The 17,563-nt window shown below is 44.9% G+C and overlaps 1 protein-coding gene across 7 annotated transcripts in view; it reads right to left on the bottom strand.

Annotated features, from left to right (window-relative positions):
- CENPT (centromere protein T) overlaps positions 1 to 17,563 on the bottom strand; it is an 803,389-nt gene that overhangs the window by 462,031 nt on the left and 323,795 nt on the right. For all 7 annotated transcript variants that reach the window (XM_040328753.1, XM_040328757.1, XM_040328752.1 and 4 more), the window contains one exon: positions 15,119 to 15,258. In XM_040328753.1, the coding sequence (XP_040184687.1) occupies positions 15,119 to 15,258 (140 nt within the window). The remainder of the gene's footprint in view (positions 1 to 15,118; positions 15,259 to 17,563) is intronic.

Genomic DNA, 17,563 nt, shown 5'->3' with positions numbered 1-17,563 from the left:
AAAGGAAAAAAAAGACAAACCATCCATGTATCCATTTGAGTCAGCCTGAAGCCAATCAAGATGCTCACCACAGGTGCAGAGTGAGAGACCCACTACACTCATGTGCCCAAACAGGCCCCTGCCACCAGGGGGGAAGAAATACTCAAACCCCCCCAAAGGGAAAACGAGAGCTAGAGAGAGACCCTAAATGAGGGTAGAACCTTAGTCTACCCCTTACCTGGGCCTTACTGGTGCCAGTTCCACTCGCTGCGGATCCTGCATCCATGTTGAGGCAGCAGCACCGGCTAACAAGGCACCAGACCTGTTCCTCCCTCCTCCCTCAGCGCTTCCTGGTGGAAATGACGTCCATGGCCCGCGCCCACTCGTAGGATGCCACCCCCTTCAGGTTACCTCACTTCCGGGGGAAGCAGCCTGACTGACCTTCCCTAAATGGCGGCGACGTTCGGCTGCCCAGACTGGAAAAAAAAAAAAAAATGATGTCTGTGCCGTCTACCTTGGCGAAGGGCAGCATCCCGGAGCAGTCCCTGGCTCCTCTGAGCACCGATGAGGGAGAAGGAGCCCATGCACAAGGCACTCTCTATCCAGTGAATGGGAGGAAACAGACTCTCTGAGGTAAGAAAAAACAGGTGGAGTAGGGAGATATGGCCTCTCAGGGTAGCACCTAGAGAGCTTCTAACCCCCACATGTGTTTCCGCCTGAGGAAACACAAAAACTGATAAGTTGAAGGAGCATCCCTTTTAAGAAGTTTGGTGAAGGTGTGTTTCCTGTCAAGTGGGTGGAGCCACGCTCTCAAGGTGCTGTCCTGAGACAGTAAGGGAAAAAAATGTTCCACTAAAGAGGATTATATTAATCAAAGTGAAAACCTAATCCAAAAATGTAACCACTTAAGGACCTGCTCATGTACATATACATTGGCACTTTAAAGATAGATATCTCGGTAATGGCAGCAGCTGCTGCCACAACCCAGATATCCATCTTTTCAGTGAGCAGTCTTGTAAACGATAATGGTGGTCCCTGCGGTATATTCACTGCAAGATCACCGTTATCGGCTCCTCCTCCTGCTCTCTCCGCCACTTACCGGAGCCGTCGCTTGCGGCGGAGGCGATCGGGTCCTTCTCCCTCTGTGGCATGGATACGAGTGAGGGGAAGATGGCCCCCACCCATCTTCATACCATAGCAGGGCAGAAGCAACGTCAAAACGTCACTTCCACCCATACGTCTTAAAGGCACATTTTTTGTTGTTGTCATTTTTTCAAATGACAATTTATTTTTTATTTTTTTATTGCATATTAGTCTAAATATGAGATCTGAGGTCTTTTTGACCCCAGGTCTCATATTTAAGGAGGACCTGTCATGCTTTTTTTTTTTATTACAAGCAATGGTTACATTCCTTTCAATAGGAATAAAAGTGACCTTTTTTTTTTTCAAACAGTGTAAAAATAAATAAAATCAAAGTAAAATAAATAAGAAAACAAATTTTTTTTTTTTTTAAAGCGCCCCCGTCTGGACGAGCTAGTGCACAGAAGCGAACACATATGTGAGTAGCACCCGCATATGAAAACTGTGTTTAAACCACACATGTGAGGTATTGCCGTGATCGTTAGAGCATGAGCAATAATTCTAGCCTTAGATCTACTCTGTAACTTAACCACTTAAGACCCAGACCAATATGCAGGTTAAGGACCCTGTCTCTTTTTGCGATTCAGCACTGCTTTGCTTTGACAATTGCGCTGTCGTGCGACGTGACTCCCATACAAAATTGGCGTCCTTTTTTTCCCACAGATTTTTTGTGCTATAAAAAAAAAATAGACAATTTTGAAAAAAATGCAATATTTTTTTACTTTTTGCTATAATAAATATCCCCAAAAAAGATATAAAATTGTTTTTTTTCCCCCTCAGTTTAGGCCGATACGTATTCTACCTATTCTTGGTAAAAAAAAAAAAAAAAAAAAAAATCGCAATAAGCGTTTACGGATTGGTTTGCGCAAAATTTATAGCGTTTACAAAATAGGGGATAGTTTTAAGGCATTTTTATTAATATTTTTTTTTTTTTTACTACTAATGGTGGCGATTGGCAATTTTTTTCGTGACTACGACATTATGGCGGACACATCGGACAATTTTGACACATTTTTGGGACCATTGTCACAGCAAAAAATGCTATAAAAATGCATTGATTACTGTGAAAAATACAATTGCAGTTTGGGAGTTAACCACTAGGGGGCGCTGAAGGGGTTAATTGTGACCTCATATGTGTTTCTAACTGTAAGGGGCGGGGCTGGACGTGTGACGTCATTGATCGTCTTTCCCCATATCAGGGAACAGACGATCAATGACACTGCCACTGTGAAGAACGGGGAAGGTGTGTTTACACACACACCTCTCCCCGTTCTTCAACTCCTGTGACCGAACGCGGAACACGGGCGGCGATCGGGTCCACGGATCCCGCAGTTGCGTGTGCTGTCCCAGCAAAGCTAGTATAAGTGCGAGCACCCTGGTGAAAACTCTTGGTTCTGACGCTAGATCAAAAGGAAGGGCCACAAACTGACAGTGGACCTCCCCAATCCTAAAGCACAGAATCTCTGTGACTTGCGCAAAATGGGACATGCATGTATGTGTCCTTGATGTCCAGTTTAGGCCGATACGTATTCTACCTATTCTTGGTAAAAAAAAAAAAAAAAATCGCAATAAGCGTTTACGGATTGGTTTGCGCAAAATTTATAGCGTTTACAAAATAGGGGATAGTTTTAAGGCATTTTTATTAATAGGACGCCAGAAAGTCCCCCGGATGGAGCGCAGCTACCACCGAACGAATGGATTCCGTGCGGAACTACCCATTGTTCACAAAGGCATTTTAGGCCCTTGAAGCCCAAAATCGGACGAACCGCGTCCATCTTTGGGACCGAGAACAGATTCGGATAGAACCTCTAGTCCTGCAGGACAGGTAAAAATATCCCCGCAGCTTAGCAAGCGCCACACTGCCTCAGAGCAGACAGACGAGCTGCAAGCCTCGAGGGAAAAAATCTGTTTGGTGGATAGAAAGGAACCCCATCTAATACTCCAAAGAGACCACTCCGCAGGCCCACTGGTCGGCGAGCAGGGAGGTTCACCGCGCTGTGAACCTGCAAAGCTGTGCCCCCACCCAAGATACGGGCAGGGGGAGGCTACATACATTGGCAGGATAGGGTGCCGGCGTGTTCGGCTTACCCACCCAGGGACATTTCAGTCCCCCAGTTGAGCATTTATTCGGCCCGGGAGGGTCAACCCACGGGCCATGACTGACGCAAAAATACTGCTTCTGAGCGGGGACTGAAGGACCAGGCCCACGGCACGGCTCCTTTCCCCTGGTGGACTGAGGGAGGAGAGTGCTCTCACCCCTAGTGACATCCTTGATAATGTCATCCAACGAGGTATCAAAAAACCTCCCACCCCTGAAGGGTAAATCAGCCAGGGCATTTTAAGATGTCAGGTCAGCAGACCAGCAATTCGGCCAAATCAGGCGGAGCAAAACCACCGCCGAAACAGAGGCTCTGGACATCAAGGATGCCCCGTGTGGCATCACAGACATATAGAAGGCCCTGGACCAACTGGTCGGCCAGTCTAATAATTTAGGGAGGGAGCTGGTGCTCCTCCACAGTCTGTGTAAAACCTTGCCCATTCAGAGAGTGTCAGAGACATAAAGGTTGCGGCCACAACAGGTCGCAATGCATACCCAAGCATGGTGAACATGGAGCAGATCAGCGCGTCAGACCTATTAATAAGGTCCCTTCTATAGGGAGAGCAACAACCTGAGGAGAATTTTTTTTCTTTTAACGCTCCTCAAAAGGGGGACAACCCCAGGCGCTGAGGAACTAAAAAGACTTGCAGCATTTCCCATTCCTTATAAATGAACTAGTCAAAGAAAAAATAAGGAAAAGCTTTCACAGAGCGGTCTGATTTGCACAAAAAAGGAAACCTCCGCTGCACAGACAGCATAAGGGAGTTCCAAACAGCGTACTGACAAGTTCTCTACACATGTCATAGGAGTGTGGGAGGAAACCGGATCAACCGGAAAAAACCCACGCAGACATAAGGGGAGAGCATGCAATCTCCAGGCAGTTTGTGTTGGAGCCCAGATTTAAACCCGTGACTCTCTTGCTGCCAGGTGAGGGAGTGAACCACCACACCATCGTCCACGTCTAGATATAAAACAGAACCGGGGGACCTGAGCCGCAGCCAGGTCCTGGTCTGATATAGTTCATTCCCCAGGGGATAGCGGGGGGAGGGACCTACCCCGCACTCCGCTCCCACTCTAGCAATAAAGGATTCCAGGACTACTGACAAAGTGTCTGTGGGAATCCCAGGTGCAGTAGCACCAGCTGCCACTTCAGGCATGATTGGGAAGGAGACTGATTCCATAAAAAAAAAAAAACTCCCAGGGCCCTATTCAGGCTAGACTGAAAACCCACCCTCTTGCTGCGCTGAACAAGGGGTCCCAGGGGACTCACCATCACAGGAAAAACCTGCACAGCACCACTGCCCGCCCTCAGTACACAGCGTGTGTGAGAGGAGGAAATACCGTGAGGTAAACTGAGGTAAACCATGAGGAGACCTGTGCTGCGCGCCGTAGGGAACAGCACAAGATGGCCAACCGCAATAGTAAACTGTGCCGGGGGTGTGGTCTGCCGGCGCGGAAGATGGCTGCCTAGACCTCACGCTCATCTGCCAGGGAAGAGCACCGGAGCGAACGGATCCCGACTTGGAAATAACCTGCCCAGCGAATCTCCCGTGACCCAGAGCGAGGACCGGAGCCATGTCCGGCAAACGGAAGCCAGAGAGGCACCCGCAGAAGCTGACGTCCTTCTTCCACTATCCAGCCCAGGTCAGTCAGAGGCAAAATGGCGCCGCCAGCAGTACGGGGTCTGAGGCCTACTCGGACCTCCCGGATGCGGACCCTGCTGTCAGAGACTCCTCTCGCCCTACCTCACCCCCATGTACACAAAACGGGTGAGAACCCGATAACGGGAAGCCCGGCGAAAGCGCACTGGTCCCGGCCCGCCGCGGATGTCCTCGCAAATCGAGGCCCCGGCTTGCGGCCTACTACCGGCGAATCAGGCCCTCCAATCGTCAATGGCCTCATTTCCTACTACGGGGCAGCCAGTAGATTACACCACATTAAAGGACATGCTGCTCTCCCTCCAGAACTCCCTGATGACAGACCTGTCCTCCGTTTTCGCTAAAATAAACACTGATCTGCATGTTATGGATGACAGAGTGACACACTTGGAGGATAGCATGGAGGAATGCACGACCACAGTAAATGAACTGGTAGACTCCTATGATGACATGAAAGAAGAGCAGAAATGGATGAGGGCCAAGCTGGCCGATTTAGAAGACCGTTCCAGGCGAAACAACCTGAAACTTAGGGGGGTCCCGGAATCCATTTTACCTGCCGACCTTCCCAAATACGCCAAAGAACTTATGCACATGATCCTGCCGGAGGCTTCGCCTAGAGACCTTATAATTGATAGAATACATCGCATTGCCAAGCCCTCCCATCTGGCTGCCTCAGTCCCTAGGGACGTGCTGATGAGGGTTCACTTTTTCCACATTAAAGAACAGCTGCTGATGACCGTGAGGGGGGGACCGCCACTACAAACCCCGTTTGAGGGAGTCCTGCTTTTCCCTGACCTCTAAAAATATACGCTGCAACTGAGGCGGCAACTCAACCCAATTACCAAAGGCCTCCACAACAACAAGGTCCAGTATAAATGGCGATATCCTGCTACCTTACTCATCGTAAGAAATGGGACCTCGCACGTGATCCAAGACCTGCAGAAGGGGTTACAATTGCTCCACTCATGGGGTATCATCCCCGATCCACCTCAGGATGCCTCGCCCCTGAAAGGGCAACGCGGATCCAGGTCTTCACGGCGCACCCTCGACAATCACAGTGGAAGCTCAGATCCGATGACCTAAAGGTCTAGGGTTTCCATCAAGATATCTACGAGACAGATGCTCTCCCTGGCATTCAGCTCTCTGCTTGTTTTCTTTTTCCTTTGATTTCCAACAGCTAATGTGTGACATTCGTTACCCCAATGTAGTGGTTTAGCTGGACAACCCGTTCCACTACTCCATTGTTCACTCCCTTGGCGGCTCCTCCGCCGTAAGTTTGCACTAGTTGCTGCAACCAGTTTTTTTTTTGCTTGTTCAGTTGATGTTACCTGACTTACTGTTACAGTGAACCCGCTACCAGTGCAGGGCCCTGCACGATACGGAGCTACGTCGGACTGCAACATCGCGGACAGCCTCGACCTCCTAACACGGACCAGAACGTTCATCTCTCGGAACTGTAAGTGACTTTCTCTTCCACTTTTTACACGAACGAAGATCCTAATGTCGTACACTATCCTGTCCCTCAATGCCAACGGACTGAACCACCCGGCAAAGAGACACTTGTTATGGAAAACTGCACTAGACTTAAAATGCGACATATTATGTGTCCAAGAAACACATTTCCTTTCTGCCGGTGCTCCTGCCTGTACTAATAGGCACTTTCCCCACATCTTTTCGGCCCCCTATGTCTCCAAGAAGAGGGGGGTGCTCATAGCAATCAGGAATACTGTCAAGTTCATCCTGAGCTGTGCTGAGATAGACCCGGATGGTCGCTATTTGGTACTAGTATGTAATGTGAATGGTGTAGACTACACCCTGGTTAACATTTACGCTCCCAACGTCAAACAGATCAGTTTTCTCCGAAAAGTAATGAATGTCGTTCACTCCATTAAACGGGGAAACCTTATTGTATGTGGGGATTTCAATCTAGTCCCGGAAGCCCACTTAGACTCCACCACCCCTTCTAAACGAAGGGAATCTCCACTGAAATCCTTTATCGCTGCACACGATCTGTTTGACGTCTGGAGATGCTGTCATGGTTCAGAACGTGACTACACGTACTTCTCTCCCCTCCACAAAATTTATTCACACATTGACCTGTTTCTCACCGACAAATGGTTTCTACAATCTTTCAGCGCATCTGTGATCAACACCACGACCTGGTCGGACCATGCCCCCATCACCATCACTATTGCTAACTCTCAGACCGTAAGGCCTACGCATATCTGGAGAGCTAACAACTATATTTTGCAGCACCCCTCTTTCTCGCCAAAAATATCTGATCATTTGCAGGAATACTTTGAAACCAATATGGGATCTGTGCCCGATCCAGGTGTGGTGTGGAACGCGCACAAGGCATTTATTAGAGGGATCTTGATACAGCTGAGCTCTGCCCATAAAAAGACTAGGACGTTAAAAATAGACAATCTCGTCTCGCAAATAGACGCCTCCGAGCGTCTTAATAAATCCAACCCAGACTCGATTAGGGCTGCCCACATACTTTCCCTAAGACAGGAGCTGAGGCTCCTTCTCCTGCATTCCTATAAACATACCCAAAGAAAATTAAAAGCCTTTTCCTACTCCACATCTAACAAGGCTGGCAAGGTAATGGCACAACGCATCAAGGGTAGGAGGACTAAAAACCGGATAGACCATCTCTTTCACCCGCACACCAAGGCACACCTTAAAAAACCCCAGGCGATTGCTGACGCATTTAGTACGTACTATGGAGACCTGTATAACTTATGTAATGACCAAGACACACATCAACCCTCTCCGACAGACATAGACAACTTTCTCAACCACATATGTCTCCCGTCTCTTTCATCAGACCAATTGGCTCGGCTGAACGAACCCTTCACAAACTCGGAAGTCATAGATACCATTCGCTCCCTACCATTGGGGAAATCCCCTGGCCCAGACGGGCTTACAGGGGAATATTACAAGCGCTTCGCACCACGACTGGCGCCCACCCTAACCGCAGTATTCAACAGTGCGGCGGCCTCTTCCAAATTCCCTAAAGAATCCCTACAGGCGCTTGTTGTTACTCTGCCCAAACCGGGAAAAGATCCGACGATACCCCAAAACTTCCGTCCGATATCACTCCTCAACCTCGACCTCAAAATCTACGCGAAAACGATTGCCACTAGACTTATTAATATCATGCCCACACTGATCCACAAAGACCAATCCGGGTTCACGACTGGTAGGCAAGCGTCGGACGCAACACGACGAGTGATCGATATTTTACATTACGCCGAATCCAGTGGAACGCCTTCTCTGCTCCTAGCCCTGGATGCAGAGAAGGCGTTCGATAGAATTCATTGGGGATACCTACGTCAAGTTCTCCTAAAATTCGGGCTCCAGGGTCACATATTAAATGCCGTACTTGCTCTTTATACATCCCCGTCAGCACGAGTGTTCTCTGCCGACATGCTCTCCCAACGATTCAACATAACAAACGGCACCAGGCAAGGATGCCCGCTATCGCCATTGATTTTCAATCTCCTTATAGAACCTCTTGCCGAACACATTAGGCAAAACCCGTACATTTCAGGATTCCAAATAGGTCCCGATTCTCACAAGATAAGTCTGTTTGCAGATGACGTCATCCTTATGTTAACTGACCCAACGACGTCACTCCCTGAAGCGCAAAAGACTCTTCAATGGTTCAGCACAGTATCCTACTATAAAGTTAACGCCAACAAATCCTATATATTAGACTTAGGGCTTGACGACACTGCCAGGAACCTGCTGCAAACACAATTCCCCTACAAATGGTCAGATCAGGAAATATCCTACCTGGGGGTTCAACTACCGGCCTCCACCAAAAATGTATTTAAAAGTAACTTCAAACCCTTCCTCGAAACACTACAGAAAGACACTACTGATTTGGCCAAACACGAGTTATCGTGGTCTGGTAGACTCGCAGCATTCAAAATGATGCATCTACCCCAGCTACTGTACCTATTCCGGACTCTCCCCATCCCTATACCGGCGTCCTATTTCCACTCTCTACAAACCATCCTGAATAAGCTACTATGGCAGGGCAAAAAACCCGGATGCGCAAAGCAACTTCTCACTAAACATAGATCCGCAGGGGGGGCTGGGTCCATAGATTTTAAAGAATACTACTGGGCATCAATTCTCACCCAGCTTAGGGATTGGTTCCAGTCGCTCCCCCTTACCCTGTGTCGAAGGCTGGAATCTTCACTGATTAAACACAACAATCTTCGTGACTGGATCCTAGGGGTCCCGCACGGCACGCTCGTTTCTACCTCGCTCCCTCCCACGATGAAAGCGTCGGCATTAGCCTGGAAATTTCTTGTGCAGCAAGGTGACAATCACCCGCACCCTTTCCATCCTCCTATTCCTCTGACTAGCCTGACACATTGCACTGCAGATCTACGACTGACACACTGGAAGACCAAGGGCGTTTACCATATTCAAGATCTGTTCAGTGGAGAAACATTACTCACGTTCCCACAATTGCAGGAAAAATTTCAACTTAATGCAACGGAACTATTCACCTACATCAGAATCAAACATTGCATATCACAGTTGTCTAAGCCACTCTATGCTATACCACCTAAAGTGTGGTCGTTCTTGACCGAGTACCTCCCGAGACAGAAAGGGATTTCCCTCTTTTATAACATCTTCAGCCATAAACTGATCTTCTCCAAAGCCAAACCACATGACCAATGGGACATAGACACGGGCCAAACAATTACCGAAGCTCAATGGACCTCTGCTCTTTGATCCATTCACAAAGCTACTCGTAATGCGGGGCTGTGGGAGCTCACATTAAAAATATCCCTACGATGGTACCTCACACCGGCTAAAATAGCTAAATTTGGAGGGAACACCCCAGACATATGTTGGAGATGGGCCAAATCTAAGGGCGATATTCTGCACATACTGTGGTCCTGTACATCAGTTAGCACATACTGGTCCGCTATTTTCCACCTTCTGTCGGATGTCATTGGTAGTCCTCTACCTCCATCCCCAGCTCTGGCACTACTTAATGTGAATCTAGACTTGATCCCCACTGACATTAGATTGGTAGCCACCAATATCCTACTGGCCGCTCGGCTGAGCATTACCAGATTGTGGAAATCCACAGAACCCCCGACAATTGAAAACACTATCGACTTGGTAAACCTGCATTATAATTACGAGCTGACGTTGGCCTCTAGCAGAGGTTGCCTCAGAGAAGCCCATGTGGCCTGGCGCGCATGGACAGGTTGGACCGGGGCTGCACCGTTTCTGTGAACTCGAGGGCACTGAGGCCGCCTGGGTTGACAGTACTTCAAGTAGCGTAGTCAAGACATGTATGTAGGATTCATTGTTCTTTTTGTAACCATTAATCCTGATCTTACTGCATGACCCGCATTACCTTTGTACCATGTTCACTGTTTTTGTGTATTGCATACACACTCTTGATGGAAAACTGCTGTATACCTTGCTGTGTACGTCTATATTTGTGAAAACCTAATAAAAACTATTGAAAAAAAAATAAATAAATAGTAAACTGCGCCATATCGCGGCTACAACAAAATGGCCGCCAAACGGATTTTCAATAGTAACTGAAAATCACCCAAAAAATGGCGACAGCTCTATAAAATGGCGGTAAAACGCAGCACGTTTAACAGTGAAAGCCCAAAGAGGCTAAACAGTGTCCAAACTCCTCTTTTAAAAAGACCCAGCAGTAAAGAGAAACACACCGCAGGGAAAAGGAGCAGGGAAGGGAGGATAGGATAGGAAAAATCCCTGAACCCCAGGAATGCCCAGCCATACCAACCCACCAAAGCAGGAGGGACTGTACTTACCTGTCCAAGCGAGGACTCACCGACGCATTTCTGACAGGCCTACAACCGCAATGGAGGTAGCTGTCGGCCCGGTCCACTGTTAGTGAGACAACACCACAGCCCAGTCATGTGTGGACCTCGGAGCAAAGCTCACCAGCCACCCCAGGAGTCATGGGGTATGTCGTGGCAGACCCAGACTCTTTGCAAAGGTGTGATCACGCTCGCTGGCCGGACTGAGTAGACTACAAGGATCTGTATATCCAGCCTGTCTCTCAGCCGATAGTTGATAGAAGATTCTTTCAAGAAAAAATAAAATAAATTTCCTCAGAGTGCTGGGCCCAAAGGGAGCCATACGTCGTCCTCCTTCGCTAGGCAGAATGAAACTGAGGCTGCATACTGCAGGGAGGAGGGTTATGTCTGGAGGGACCGCCCCCTAGGCAGGGCTGTTCTACTCTGTTAAAGTAACATGTATTTAATTATCCAACATGTTTCTGCCTAGTCCTCTCCTGTAAACAGGGAACATAACCCACTTGTCAAGATTTAAGGAGCTGTGTCCGTCCATGGACGATAAGAGAAAATGATTTATTTTCTTTTTTTCTTTATTGTTGATATTTTTTTTTGTTTATAGCGCAAAAAATAAAAACCGCAAGTGATCAAATACCACCAAAAGGAAGCTCATCAATTTTGTTTGGGTACAGTGTCGCACAACCGCGCACTTGTCCATTATGGCACTGCGTCGCTTTATCACAAAAAATGGCCTGGTCATTAAGTGGGCAAATCCTTCTGGGGCTAAAGTGGTTAAAATACATTTTTTTTTATATTTTTTTTTATTATTCCCGATTTCATTTGTATCAATTATAGGTATTTTTTTTTTTTTTTTACTTAGGAACTTTGTGTACAATTTCAACCAAATTGAACTAATGTAGGTTTTACTGGTAAAATGTTTTTGTGCAAATCATAGAAGAAAGGGGGGGGGGGGGACGATTAGCTATTTATTCATTCTGAGTAATTTTTTACCGGATATAGAATTCATTAAAAGTAATTTATTTACAAGCAGTTATATAACGATTTCCCTTTTGGTAAATTTATGAATTACATTTTACTGAATTTATACCCATTGAATATAAAATGGATGGACAGAAGTCATAATTGGATCTATATACATGGGTATTTTAACCAGAACTTAAAGTGGAGTTCCACCCATAAATATAACATTACATCAGTAGTTTTAAAAAAATGTCATTAGTCCTTTACAAATTTTTTTTTTTTTTTTTTTTTAGATGCCTTCAAAGTGTTGTTGCTAGGCAGAATAGTTAATCTTCCCACTTCCTGCACCTAGGTGCTTAATGCTTCCTAACCTACACCGCACAGACTCCTGGGAATGTAGTGGGTGTAACTTTCCAGGAGTCTGTGCACTCCCCAGTCTCAAAGAATCATGTGACTTGGACAGCACAGGTGCTGAAACCTGATCTGACACTGCTTGTGCAGCACTGAGCATGTGCGAGATCTGCAAGGCTGAAATCCAGGAAGTCATACAGTCTGGCTTCATGATGCCCACACTTAAGATGGCCCCAGTCAATTTCTATTTTATAAAGTGTCTAAATGCTGTAACAACCTAACAAAACGGACCTTAGTTTACAGACTAACTTTACTAGAACACATTAAGCTTGTGTATTACAGGGGTATTTATATATAAAAAGTGAAATTGTGGCCGGAACTCCGCTTTAACCTTAATTTATTATGTATTTGACACGCTCACTGAATAAGTCAGGAGGATTTCTAGTCCACTATTGATATATGTATATCTTCCTTTTTACATGTGTGTATATCTACATACATACAGTATATTATGTGCATTTAAGGAAAGAATCCAGGCCTTTCTAAAAACAATCTACTGAGCTGGCCAGAACCAGCTCTTGAAGGCGTTTATCCGACATGTTCACAGATCTTACTGTGAAGAAGCCTTTCCGTATTTGGAGATTATTTCTCTTTTCCTCTAAACAAGAGTGCCCCTTGTCCCCTGTGATGACCTTAAAGTAAATAACTCTACACCCAGTTCACTATATGGACCAATTATGTATGTATACATGTTGATCATATCCAGTGTTGTTCATCTTCCTTTAAAAAAGTAACTAGTTACAAATACAAGTTACTTGCCCGGAAAAGAAATTGAGTTAGTGACTCTGTTACTTTATTAGCAAAGTAATTAGTTACTCGGAAAAGTAACTGAGATTTTTTTTTTATATTCTACAATGCAATTACGTTCTATAACATCTTTAATATCAAATATGTTTATATTAACTGGTTGAAGAATAAAAACAATATATACAGTATTTTAGAACATTTTGTACTGTGTACAATTATTAATATCATCATCACACTCCACCTGCCCAGCAATACTGTACAATATAGATTCAGTGTGCAGTGTGAGTGACACTTCTGGAGTGCACACTGAATCTATATTGTACAATATTGCTGCCTGGGCAGGTGGAGTGTGATGATGATGATAATAATTGTATACAGTATTGCATTTGCTGGGCCCGCCATATACTGTACTGTACACTATACTGTATTGTATGTGGGGTGTGTTTCCGCGCCAAAAATAAATAAATAATTAATACCAATTACACAGTGTAAACCAATCTTCCACAGCTTTACACTATACTGTATAACTGCACTACAAAATTCCTTTACAAATAATGCATATTTTAAAATGCTATTACTAATAACATTTTAAAATATGCATTATTTGTAAATGAATTTTGTAGTGCAGTTATACAGTATAGTACAGTATATGGCAGGCCCAGCAAATGCAATACTGTGTACAATTAATATCATCATCATCATCACACTCCACCTGCCCAGGCAGCAATACTGTACAATATAGATTCAGTGTGCACTGCAGCAGTGTCACTCACACTGCACACTGAATCTATATTGTACAGTATTGCTGCCTGGGCAGGTGGAATGTGATGATGCTGGGCCTGCCTGGGCATGTGGAGCGGTCCGGTGGAGTGTCCCGTGTACTGTGCGGGCGTACCTGTGTGCCTCTCCATCCCCGACTGTCATGTTGACGATCTCCTCGGCGGGCTCCAACGCCGCTGTTCCATCCGTTCGCATCTGGGCGATCCCACTCCCATCTCACTGGGAGTGGGAGTGGGACTTCGGCCGTGGGCGGGACTCGGGAGACTCCAGGGGCACGTCACTGCATGCACCAAGCGAAGCCACTGTGATTGGGTGGGTGACTGTCTGTCAACTCATCATCACATTCACATGCATTGATGTCAAAGAAGTTAATGATTGGTCGCCGGCGGGCATGTGACTCAGTGTGGGTGGCGCTGGCAGTGCCAGCGCCTGCCACACAGAGTCACATGCCCGCCGGCGACCAATCTGACATCAATGCATGTGATGATGATGATGACAGACACAGTCAGTCACTCACTCACCCCAATCACAACCATCAATGCAACATCACAGCCATCCGCCGGCCCTGAGGTGAGGGGAATTAGAACAGACATGACCCCGGATGTAACGTGGTAACGGAGCATTTGTAACGGCAACGGCGCTCCCGCTGGGGTAAAAGTAATCAGGTAGATTACTAGTTACCCCTTGGCGGGCAATCGTTACGTAACGTCGTTTATTTAAACGCCGTTACTTACAACACTGATCATATCCCACCTATTATTTTGTAATCTGGGGCCCAAAACAGAACTGCATATTCCAGATGAGGTCTTACTAACAATTTGTACAGGGCAAAGTTACTAGTCACGTGACCCGCGAGATATCGCGGGATTTCGAACACAGCGCGTCTCCTGGGATTCTCAGGACTAACTCCCAGGAGACAGCGCTGATAGGGGATTTTGAAAACCACGCCACTCCCGTGGGGAAAAGTGAGTGACAGCTCACTAAAGGCCCTCGTTCAAAGGTAAGGAGGCCGATTAAAAAAAAAATGGATACAGACCGTACTATGGCAGCTGGTTTTAAACAGGAAAAGTTGCCAATTAGGGTGAACCTCCGCTTTAACTTCCCCCGGTTGTACTCCCCTAGTATTTATAATGTGTGCTGAATACTTTCCGTGTCTTGTAATGTACAATAAAGAAAACAGAATAGTATCGTTTTTATATATATAAATTAACTTTTAAAACAAACATCAAAAAGTGTATTTATTTTTTTTCTACAAATTTATGTATAGGGATTGCATATAAAATAAAGAATGCAACAAAATATCACCATAAAAAGTCCTGATGATTAAAAAAAAAACAAAAAAAAAAACAACACATATTTACAATACATTTTGTGTTATTGCTAAGTAAATAGGACCATAGCAAAAATTTAAAAAAAAAAAAAAAATTGTCGGTTCTACGGAGGGAGGGGTATACAGGTGCGAGAGCTGAATTGCATAAAAGTCTGATAATATTATAAATAAAGGCCCTTACCTCTGTCTTTTGGGAGCTTTTCATCTACTTCTCTCTCAAACTGAGAACTGTTCATTCTTTTCTTTTTGCGAGAAATTCTAAAGACATTAACTTGTCCTGTGTCTTGCAGATCCGGCAAACTCAGGTCTACAATACTCAGACTACAAAAGAAATAAACAGGTTTTCTGTTTTTAAATAAGCTTTTGACATCAATTGCTGAAATATCCTAACGGATGACCTAAAGGGGTGTTCCACTGTAAGGCAAAAACACCATGCCTTAAAATGGGGAAGGATTAGTACCCTTACCATTCATTCTCTACTTTTTCATTAAGTCATCAATGTAAGATTATGCTTAACAAGAATATGAATATATAAATCTCAGTTCCAGTATGACAAACAGTATTATTGTCCTTTTTATAGTGCAATCATCTTTTGAAGTGGTATACATGTTCGCCATGGGCACAAGTAGGAAAGTCAAACTGTAGGTGATATTTTTCAAGTGGCTAACTGAATATATTTTGAGGTGCAATCTTTCAGATAAACTCCGTACCCTTCTTCAAGCATGGTTTATTGATACAGCGAATAAAGATTAAACCATGCCTTAAAGTGGATGTATACCCCAATTTTTGGTTTGTTTATTTTTTTGTCAAAATGTAGAGTATACGATTTCCTATCATCTGTGCCCAGTCATGCCACAAAGAGTTGATCTAGCTCTGAGCAATCAATCCTCTTCTTTTTTCAGTGAGATAAATGGACAAACAGGAGAAAACTTGTGTCCGTTCTTCCCCCTTGCTGTGAACGACAGGTTATTTACATATCTCATGCACTAGCTTGAGACAGGCATTATTTTTTAATTCCCATCCCCACTCCTTTTCTGAAGTCATGTGGTTACTTTTTCTGGATTTTGACTGGATGTTAGTGATCATAGCAGAATTTAGTGTAAGGAATACACAGGAGAAAATACATGTCGACAAGGGGAGTGTAGAGTTGGGCAGGGAGTCTACTGACATCACGACTCCACCCACCGAGCTCAGACAACAGATCCACTCACAGAATCTGCAGTTTTTCAGTTCTTTTAACAGGACCGAGGGGAGACATTTGACAGGTAAGGGTACATGCAGGATGCATGTATATCCTTATAGATCAGTGCTATGACAGTAGTTTAGAAATGATGAGAGTGGGTTTACATCCACTTTAAGATTGATACTAATAACTAAAGTTTGCACCCCAAGATATCATGTGTTAGTCGCCCAAAAGGCATTGCCTGCAATTTACCTTCCTAGCACTATAAACAGAGATAAAAAACAAATGCAAGGCAAACAGACAATATAAATACAAAATATATCAAACATCAAGGATGTATAACTGTTTAGTAAAAAGAAACAAGAACAGAATATAAAAAGGCCCTTCTCACACAAGACTACAATATAGAATGCCAAACATGCAAGATCACCAGAAAAAGAAGGTTGTTAAAACCCCCAAGTGACCCTGTGCACCTGTCACCATCTAAATTCATGTAGGGAGAGCTGAATTGTGGCGTTTGATAGCTAGCCCCACCCACCTAACTAGCTATCTGACAGCAAAGATCAATCAAGAGAGTTTAACCGTTACAGGAGGAAAGGGGGTGCAACAGGCAGTGCACCCAATGCCAAAACAGCCCTCTCCTCTTAAAGGATTTGTAAAGGTTTTTTTTTTTTTTTCTTAATAGCTTCCTTTACCTTAATGTAGTGCTGTTTTCATGCCCTCATTGTTAGTTTTTGCTCTGAAGTTGCTGTAATTCTTCTCTGATCTCCACACTTCCTGGTTATCTGTTTCCCTGATAACCACAGTGCTGGGAGCTTTCTCTCTTGGGTCACTAATCAAGGAGGTGTGATTACTGTGTGTCTAAAACCCCACAGTACCTCCCCTTTGGATCAGTTTCGTTTTCCAAACCATCACTGCTCTGTGGCTCTGTACGCTCTGTAGCAGAAGAGAGGCAGGAAACAACATGCAAAAACGAAACTAGAAACTACAGGTACATTATATGACTGATTTTTATCTATTTTTAATCGTTTTTAAAAGGGAATCAGTTAACTACTATGCCTCTATACCCGGTAAACAGTCATTTCAGCATACCTTTTTTCTTATTTACAATCTCCTTTAAGGTCCAGTCAATACATTACTGTCCTGTTTTATCAGTTATTTCTACTTTAAAGTCCGAAGCTGCAGCCTGCTATTTTTTGTAGGGAGAGAATAAAAATAGGCTGTACTTTAAATAATTGCAGTTCAAGAAGAGTGTTTTCACAAAAAACAATCTGACAATACCACATGCTAGGTACTGCACGAGACTGCCTCAGACAAGCTGAGGGTTTTCACCTTCTACCTGCACTGAATAATAATGGTGAGCTGCAGGGGTCAAGTCCTGGGGAAAAAAGTGTGGGAACTTCCACCCAAGATCCACTCCCCCACCAAAAAAAAAAAAAAAAA

This window comes from Rana temporaria, chromosome 11 (assembly GCF_905171775.1).
Source record: "Rana temporaria chromosome 11, aRanTem1.1, whole genome shotgun sequence".
Classification (NCBI taxonomy): Eukaryota; Metazoa; Chordata; class Amphibia; order Anura; family Ranidae; genus Rana; species Rana temporaria.
Note: the sequence above shows the minus strand (reverse complement) of the source record. Positions and strands in the feature narration are given on the sequence as shown.